Genomic DNA, 9,993 nt, shown 5'->3' on the forward strand with positions numbered 1-9,993 from the left:
AATATAAAAAAGTTTGCAAAGTCAAGTGCTAATCTTTTTACTATATTCCACTTGACGCTTTTTAATGATATATGCATTAAATTACATAATATTCTCTATCTGTGTGATATGAGCCATAGAGGTCCATAAATTCAAGTGAAAAGTATTCGTTGTGAATATTTGTATAGTATGATGGCCAATTAAAAAATATTATTGAGATTACGATGATAAAACGTGCATTAAGTTCTGTTCCTGTAAGTGGACTTGAGAACACAAGTTGTTTATTTGATTCAACATTTGCCTTGGCAAGTTATTTATAATTTCAATTATAGTAGATAAATTATTTCTTAAAAATATTTATGGTAAAAATATATTATTTATCACAAATATATCAAAATATATTATTTACCATAAATAGAATTTCTGAATTAAATGATCATGTGACTAGCACGTGGGTCTTAACGGGTTTAGTGAATGTTAACAATTTGCACCATATTTTCCAGGTATAAATTTGGGGAAAAAAAAAAAAGAGAAAAGGTCATCAAAGACCAAACTATCACTCACTAAAATAGTTCAGAAGCTATTAACGCCATAACCTTTTTTTTTTTTTTGGTCCGAAAACTATGGTATAAGCCAACAGTATTCTTTTGATCCTCCTCGATGATGATGTAAAGTAATAGAATACTTTGTATTGTCATCCTGTTAATAGTAGTGACCCTTTTTTACTTGTCCGTAGGAATTTAGGTTAATTCATATTCTCCATTCAACAGCAAGTGTACAGACCTGAAAATCTATACCCTTTAATATTACTGTTACATTATTTTTGATACCAAGTTATATTTTTCTGGTGAGTTTCAGGCGATGAGCTTCTCTCCGACTCGTTTCCTTACAAGGAAATCGAGAATGATATCTTGTGGGAGGTTGAAGGAAAGGTTTGTAGCACCCTTGTTCCTTTCTTGACTACGTACTTTCTTAACCTGTTGAATGTTGTTGGTAATTAGACCAGTTTTATGTATCCGTGATTATCGGATTTTAGAACACATCCAAAGCATCTACAATGTTTGGTTTGGAATTTGCAGTGGGTTGTTCAAGGGGCAATTGACGTAGACATTGGGGCGAACCCGTCGGCGGAGGGCGGAGATGACCAGGCCGTCAAGGTTGTGGATATTGTTGACACTTCTAGGCTTCAGGTGGGAAAAGATTACAACTTTTTGTTATAAAAGTGTACATTGTTGATACATCTAAGACAAGTTCAATTTGTTTTTTCTTTTGTTTTTGTTTTTGCAGGAGCAACCTGCTTTTGACAAGAAGCAATTTGTGACTTACATGAAGAGGTACATCAAATCGCCGACACCAAAACTGGAACCAGAGAAGCAAGAGCTGTTCAAGAAGCATATTGAGGGGGCCACCAAGTACCTGCTCTCTAAGCTTAACGATCTCCAATTGTATGTGCTATATTTGTTAGGATTTCTAAATGATCTAAACATACTCCTAAAGATTCTAAATGGCAATTAGATCAATGCGGAATTGAAATAAACGGATGGAGATAAAACACCTCCGGCCATTGAAGCTCTTGGTGGAAGAAAAGAAAACTCAGATTTTTGGCTCTTCTAAACCTCTTCAATCTCTCGTTTGATGGTGTATATTCTGACTGAATGGAGATAGCAGGCTTAGGGACCCAAAAACAATGTCCTATGTCCTCTTTTATAGACTCTGCCCATCACAGAGTCTTTCTCGGACGCTCGGACGTGCACCGAAAGTGGGCATCGTGGACAACTGAAGATGAACGTGACCAATCACGTTCCTTAAGTGGGAAATATAATGGACCACGTTTTGAGGATTGTTTCGGTTGGTTACCGAAACTTAAGGAAGGAAAGAAATCCAACATTCTCCCACTTGGTCCATATATTCCATCGTTCACCACAGTAAGAAATAAAATACATGAATCATGGCGATAAGTCCTCTAAAACGAGTATTATCTTCCATGTATTACAATGCATAATATTTCTCAATAATAGCCATATAACTTAATGAATAAATCTTATGTTTATTCTAGGTCCAAACATTAATGATATTTCTCAACAAATAAATGAATGTGTACACAAGGAAAACAAATATGAGAAAACATCACAAATAAAGTTTCATTAAAAATAGCATTCGTTCTTACAACGAAATTCACATAAAGGAACCAAGTCCCATTCTATCTACATGATCCTTAAATTTCAATGGTGGCATGCCTTTAGTCAAAGGATCAGCAATCATCAATTCAGTGTTAATGTGTTCAATAACCACTGTTTTATCCTTAACACGTTCCCTTATGGCTAGATACTTGATGTTGATGTGCTTGCTTCGACTACCACTTTTGTTGTTTTTAGCCATAAAAACTGCAGCTGAATTGTCACAATATATCCTCAATGGCCTAGAAATCGAATCCACAATTCTAAGCCCAGAAATTAAACTCTTCATCCATACACCATGCGAGGTAGCCTCAAAACAAGATACGAACTCAGCCTCCATAGTGGAAGTAGCAATCAATGTTTGCTTTGTGCTTCTCCAAGATACAGCTCCACTGGCTAGCATAAAAACATATCTTGAAGTTGATTTAAGCGAATCAATGCAGCCAGCATAGTCTGAATCAGAGTAGCCAATCACCTCCAAGTTTTCAGTTCGTCTGTATGTAAGCATGTAGTCTTTGGTCCCTTGAAGGTATCTCAGCACCTTCTTTGCAGCTTTCCAGTGGTCCATACCTGGATTACTCTGATATCTTCCTAACATCCCAACAACAAATGCAATGTCAGGTCTCGTGCAGACCTGAGCATACATTAGGCTTCCAACAACTGAAGCATAAGGAATGTTTTTCATTTGTTCCCGTTCAAGATCATTCCTCAGGCACTGGTTCAAATTGAACCTATCACCCTTCACAATGGGAGCTATACTGGGTGAACAATCTTTCATTCAGAATCTCTCTAAAACTTTATTGATATAGGTCTCTTGAGACAGACCCAAAATACCTCGAAATCTATTTATGTGTATTTTGATGCCAATGACATACGACGCATCACCCATATCCTTCATGTCAAAGTTTTCAGAGAGAAATTGTTTCACTTCATATAGCAAACCCTTATCATTGGTTGCAAATAAAATATCATCCACATATAGAATAAGGAAACAAATCTTGCTCCCACTGACCTTCTGGTATATACATTGATCCATGATGTTCTCCACGAATCCAAATGAAGAGATAACATCATGAAACTTCAAATACCATTGACGGGAGGTTTATTTCAATCCATATATGGATTTCTTGAGCTTGCACACCAAATGCTCGCCACAACTAGAAGAGAATCCTTCTGGTTGTTTCATGTAAACCTCTTCTTCTAGTTCTCCATTGAGAAATGATGCTTTCACATCCATCTGTTGCAACTCTAAGTCAAAATGTGCAACTAATGCTAGAATAATACAAAGAGAATCTTTCTTAGATACAGGAGAAAAGGTCTCCTTGTAGTCGATTCCTTCCTTTTGAGTGAATCCTTTAGCAACGAGTCTTGCTTTATATCTTTCAATGTTGCCTAATGAGTCTTTCATTGTCTTATAGACCCATTTACATCCTATGGCTTTGACACCATCAGGCAACTCAACAAGATCCCATACTCCATTAGTTGCCATAGAATTCATCTCTTCTTTCATGGCATCATACCATAAATTTGATTCTTTTCTATCCATGGCTTGTGAAAACATTTTAGGATCATTTTCGGCACCAATGTTGTAGTCAGACTCTTGTAGATACACAACATAGTCACTAGGTATTGCTGATTTCCTTACTCTAGTAGATCTCCTTAAAGTTGTATCAACATTTTCTTGAGGATCATGTTGTGCAACTGGTTGTTCAATAATTTCTGGCAATTCTTGAACATCTTGATTTATTGGATTGTTATCAGTAGTTTGTGGAGCTTCAACAATTGGTTGTCCAAGTGCAACTGATTGTTCAATAATTTCTGGCAATTCTTGAACATCTTGATCTACTGGATTGTTATCAATAGTTTGTGGAGCTTCAACAATTGGTTATCCAACACCTGTTTGAACTTGAGGAGTGTTGTGAATGACAATCAATCTGTCACTTGAAGTGGAAGGCTGAATATCAGTATGATTTCTTTCAGAAACAATGTCCTGAAATCAATCACTCCCACTAATCAAGTCATTCTCAAGAAACTTTGCATTTCTTGATTCCACAATCCTAGTGCTGTGAGATGGACAGTAGAATCTGTATCCTTTAGACCTTCAGCATATCCGATAAAATATCCACTAATGGTCCTTAGGTCCAGTTTCTTTTCATGTGGGTTATAAACTCTTACTTCAAACGGGCATCCCCAAACGCGCACATGTTGCAAACTTGGTTTCCAACCTTTGAATAACTCAAAAGGTGTCTTTGGAACAGCCTTGGTTGGAACTCGGTTTAATATGTACGCAACCGTTTTAAGAGCTTCTGTCCACAAGAATTCAGGAAGCTTGGAGTTGCTACGCATACTCCGTACTATGTCCATTAAGGTTAGGTTTCTTCTTTTTGCCACACCATTCTGGTCTGGAGAACCAGGCATAGTGTATTGGGCAACTATCCCATTTTCTTGAAGAAACTTTGCAAATGGTCCATGTGCTTGTCCATTTTCAGCGTATCTACCACAGTATTCTCCACCTCTATCTGATCTCACGATCTTAATTTGTTTTCCACATTGTTTCTCTACTTCAGCCTTAAAGACCTTAAAGGCATCCAATGCTTCATTCTTGTTATGAAGCAAGTAGAGATACATATAACGTGAGTAATCATCTATGAATGAGATGAAGTATTTTGGACCTTGTGAGTCCATGTCTGGACTACAAATATCTGTATGTATGATTTATAATATGTCTGTACTCCTTTTTTGCACCTTTCTTGGATTTGTTAGTCTGCTTTCCCTTAATGTAGTCCACACAAGTTTCAAAATCAGTAAAATCAAGAGTGCTGAGTACTCCTTCATTTACCAATCTTTTAATCCTTTGAATGGAGATATGTCATAGTCTCCGGTGCCATAACATAGAGGAATTGTCATTTATAACACTTCTTTTAGTGCCAGTGTGAACATGCATAGCATTATAAGTGATATTATTTTGCAAGTTAATAGAGAAAAGACCATCAGATAATGTACCATTTTCAATAAGATTAGATTTATAAAACAAACTGAAAGAAGTTTCATAAAATTAAAGGAATATCCCAAAAGTACAAGTCTTGAAACTGAAATTAAATTCCTAGAGAAACTTGGAATATAAAATGTCTTTTCTAAATTCAAAATAAAACCACTACTTAAAACTAAACTGCATGTTCCAACAGCCTCCACATGTGAGTGCATCTTGTTCCCTAAATAAATGCACTGCTCACTTTCCACTGGCTTCCTTAGATTTCGCATACCCTTCAAGGTATTTGAAATATGGATTGTAGAACCAGAATCAATCCACCATGTGTTATAAATAACATCAACCATATTAGATTCATAATAGACAAATGAGATTGGTATACCTTTCATCTCAAGCAATTTCTGGAATTTAGTGCAACCCTTCTTCATGTGCCCCTTCTTCTTGCAGAAAAAGCACTTGGATTCCTTCTTGATTCCACCTTGGGGCAGTATCTTACCTTTCCCCTTCCTTTTGGCTTGATTCTGATCCTTTCCTTCCATTGCCATCAATGCACTTTCTCCTAGTTCCATTGACAGCCTACCCTCTTCCTAAACACACATGATGTGCTCACGCACACCTCTCACAATAGTGCACAAGGAAAGAGTCAGACATTTCAACCTCAAGTGTCTTCAGTTGAGCTGCAATGTCTTCATCTGCATGATGTGCTCACACACACCTCTCACAGTAGTGAGCCTTAAGGATGAAAAGTTCATAATTAGGGTGCTAGCAAGTGCCTTATCTGAAGACTCAAACTGTTCATCAATGGCCTTCAGTAATGCCTTGACATTGTTATGCTGATCAACTGAACCACGAATGCCAGCAGAGATCTTGGTCTTAATGAACATCACACTGAGGCGATTGGATCGCTCCCATTGTTCATATAGAGCAATTTCATTTGGGGTGTTGGTCGGAGTAATGACTGGTTCGCCTTTCCTTATAGCATAATCAATGTCTATCCACCCGAAATGAAGAAGGACTCTCTCCTTCCACATCTTATAGTTATCACCCCTCATTTCAGGAATGTCACACTTCATATCAGAGAAATTCGCAGGTTGCATAACTGCATAAAATTAAACACATGCTTATAATTAAAATTTTGAGACTCATAAACTCATATCATGTTTTACTAATGTAAATCATATTCTATGAATCTAGTGACATAAAACTTGCCCGTGGGCTAAAGTTTTAACTCAATTAGATCCATCTGTGACCTTATGATAAAACTATCAAATTATGCTTTATTTCCTAATTCCTGTGGGTAAATTAAGAAATTTAATTTGATATTCTATCCTAATTAATCATATAAATATAATAAAAATTCCTGTGGGATAAAATTTATTATATTACATATGATTAATCACAATTAATGTCATAATGTAATCCTGAAACACTTAATATATATAATTTTAAGTAATTAAAGATGCCGTGGCTACTCCCTAATTAAGTAAAATTATATGGATTACTTAACATTAATAAATCATAAAGGTTCATATTTTATTGCTTGAAACTATATGCAATATTAACCCAAAATATTTGAATATCAATGTACTAGCACTACAAATAAATAAATAATATATGCACATAAATACCCAAATTAATCCATTAAACACATAAAAATTAATGAACCTTTCATTTATATGTCTTACTTATAAAAATTCCATAAAAATCATAAAATGGGTAAATATATACCAAATACCCATATATACTTAATTTATGATTTTTTTTTTAATTTTCGGGGTTTTTTTTTTTGCTTAATCAAAAACGACAAGTCGTTTTGGTAATGTATGCTGCAAAGGTCCGTAAGAAAATGACAACTCGTTTCAATGTTACCATTGAAAAATGATGCGTCGTTTTTCTAAAAGGCAACAGCTTATATTCAACAGAAACGACATGTCGTTTTATATACCCAAGGGCGAAACGACATGTCATTTTTTCAGACTGTTGATGCTTCTTCAACCTCCAGCCGGGTCTGTTTCGACCCGGTTTCAACCCGACTGAAAACCTGACTTTTTCTCTTGATTTTGATGACCAAAATTGATGTTTAAAACTCAGAAATGATAGGAATTCGATTACCCAATGATTCCTAATCTCAGTTTCCATAAAAAACGCCAAAATCAAGAGTTGCCAAAAAATTTTCTCCCACGGTATTTTACGTGAGCAGAACGAGAGGATACAAGGCAGAGACAAACTAAGGCTCTGATACCAATTGTTAGGATTTATAAATGATCTAAACATGCTCCTAAGGATTCTAAATGGCAATTAGATCAATGCGGAATTGAAATAAATGGATGGAGATAAAACACCTCCGGCCATTGAAGCTCTCGGTGGAAGAAAAGAAAACTCAGATTTTTGGCTCTTCTAAACCTCTTCAATCTCTCGTTTGATGGTGTATATTCTGACTGAATGGAGATAGCAGGCTTAGGGACCCAAAAACAATGTCCTATGTCCTCTTTTATAGACTCTGCCCATCACAGAGTCTTTCTCGGACGCTCAGACGTGCACCGAAAGTGGGCATCGTGGACAACTGAAGATGAACGTGACCAATCACGTTCCTTAAGTGGGAAATATAATGGACCACGTTTTGAGGATTGTTTCGGTTGGTTACCGAAACTTAAGGAAGGAAAGAAATCCAACAATATTTACTCTCCTTTTTTCCTCTTTATTTAGTACTCATTTGGCTATTTCATCCAATATTGGCTGTTTCTGGGTCATGGGTCCTGGCAGTTTTGTGGGGGAGAACATGCATGATGATGGAAGTTTGGTGTTTGCATACTACAAGGAAGGCTCTACTGATCCAACTCTTATTTACTTGGCCTATGGATTGAAGGAAGTCAAGTGCCAATCCGGTTGTGACCCTCTGAGAGGTTCTCCATGCAGTTCCAGTGTAATCTTCCACGTGGTGTGAGCTAAAACAATGGAAAAAGGAAAAAAAAAAAAAAAAGAAGAAGAAATAATAACTGTTTGTAGCGTCTTGGTTTTTTGTTTTTTGGTCTGAAAGAATTGGTTGAGGAATAAAATAATATGCTGCATGTTTTGGCCTAAACATCATATCATGATAAGATACCATGCTTCATGTTATGTTTATGTCATGTTTGTGCGGAATTGCTGTATGGTGATCGGTGGATATATTTCGCAAATTAGATAAGAGTAAATCTTCATGACTAATGCTAAAGAGCATCAACAGCGTTGAAACATCACACTAATAAAGTGTGGGACCTAAAAATGAACCCTATTCTCAATTAGTTGTGGCGATTGACACTCGAGCATTTTTCTTATATTGATCCATGAAATGACGGATCAAAAAAGGCCAACATCTTTGCTTGCATCGTTGGAAAAAGACTTAAAAAGAGAACCTACCTACTCTTTGCCAAAAGGTTATCGAGCACGAGACAAGGAGAGAACGACAAAAACAAAGCCTCGTTACGGAAGCACTTTTTGATCTAGTATTAACATGCTTTGCAACTTATCACCTCTGGAAAATATCGCAAAATCATTTCCTACAGAAACTGCAATCTGAAAATACAAGTAAAATGTAAGAATGAATAAATTTCCAACAAACCGATGGTCTGTAGAAGTGCTATTCCGAACCCAGCTGTTCAACATTCTAGAAGGGCTCGTTTAGTTTATGCGTTTAAATTAGTAATTCTTAATTCTGATATTTGAAATTTAAATTTTTTATAAGAGGAAAACACTGTAACAAAATCAAAATTATGAGTTTAAACGTATGAAACAAATAGACCATAAAATTTTATCAAAGTAAATCCCAGGACTTTCAGAGTTCTACAACCAAAGGCATATTCACGTTTCACCGGTATATGGCTAAGTCTTCAACTAAACGAATAGCCTTGCGTTTGCTGGAAGTAAAAGGTACTGCCAAAATTATAAATTCACGAAATTACTGCAAAATTTGAAAATTTATTGCCATCATTTTGTCATATTACGGGGAGGCAGTTTTGCATTTGGTTTACACAAGCAACATACTACTAAATAACTCGTGCATTCAAACCATATATAAGATAAATCGTCTATGAACGTTATGAAAGACTCACTACACCACAAAAGGCCTTTCGTAGCTGACGAAAAACGTTATTAATCACTATCAATAGCGCTTTTTAGAGCGCTAGGACAGCGGGCACTATTATAGGTCCTAAGAAAACATAACGTTTCAAGAGAGTTATAAAAAACGCTATAGAATTGAAGTATTATAGCGTGTAAGAAAAGTTATTTTCATCCTCTTATAGCTCTTTAGCATAGCTACGATACAGATTAATAACTTTTTTTTCCTTGTTATGTTCTACTGTTGTAACTTTTTAAAATTATTATTGATATCCTTTTGAATTCATTCAAATAAATGGTAATTCCGAGATATGTGATATATCTAAATAAGAACATTCAAATTAAAACATAAAAACATTCAACATATCAATTGTTATCAGTATCTACCAAGTTGTCAATAAAATTACGTCTACAACATAATTCATACAGTGTCCAAAACCTTAACATTCAAAACAAGTAAAGAAAACAGAGAAGTCATCTCCAAAACGTCTGAGTGCAATGGTGAAGTAAATCTTTCCATCTTGACATAATGCTTCAACAGAAAAGTCATCTCCATTGTTTAACCTGTAAAAAAATGATCCACTATCAAAACAATAATCAAACTCAACTAAAACTTCCACCATTTAACCTATAAATAAAGCAAGGATTGTGACCAGAAACTGCAAAAAGGAAAAAAAACAAAAAATAGGTAAAATGTACACTGTGAGCATACCTTGTGGGACTGCTTCTCGAGCTTCTCTTGCCCAGTTTTCT

General features: G+C 35.7%; 1 protein-coding gene across 1 annotated transcript; it reads left to right on the forward strand.

Annotated features, from left to right (window-relative positions):
• The first annotated feature begins 203 nt into the window (after positions 1-203).
• Positions 204-8,089, forward strand: LOC112092889 (translationally-controlled tumor protein homolog). Its single transcript, XM_024170115.1, has 6 exons — positions 204-233; positions 660-723; positions 832-911; positions 1,059-1,169; positions 1,267-1,424; positions 7,909-8,089. The coding sequence occupies exons 1-6, from the start codon at positions 204-206 to the stop codon at positions 8,087-8,089; spliced, it is 624 nt and encodes a 207-aa protein (XP_024025883.1).
• The last annotated feature ends 1,904 nt before the right edge of the window (positions 8,090-9,993 follow it).

The sequence above is a fragment of the Morus notabilis genome, unplaced genomic scaffold, assembly GCF_000414095.1.
Source record: "Morus notabilis unplaced genomic scaffold, ASM41409v2 Scaffold2086, whole genome shotgun sequence".
NCBI lineage: Eukaryota > Viridiplantae > Streptophyta > Magnoliopsida > Rosales > Moraceae > Morus > Morus notabilis.

Coding starts and splice junctions, on each gene's coding strand:
- LOC112092889 (XM_024170115.1), top strand. CDS start 204: ATGATAAAACGTGCATTAAGTTCTGTTCCT. Junction 1,170..1,266: donor TTGACACTTCTAGGCTTCAG/GTGGGAAAAGAT, acceptor TTGTTTTTGCAG/GAGCAACCTGCTTTTGACAA. Junction 1,425..7,908: donor AAGCTTAACGATCTCCAATT/GTATGTGCTATA, acceptor GGGTCCTGGCAG/TTTTGTGGGGGAGAACATGC.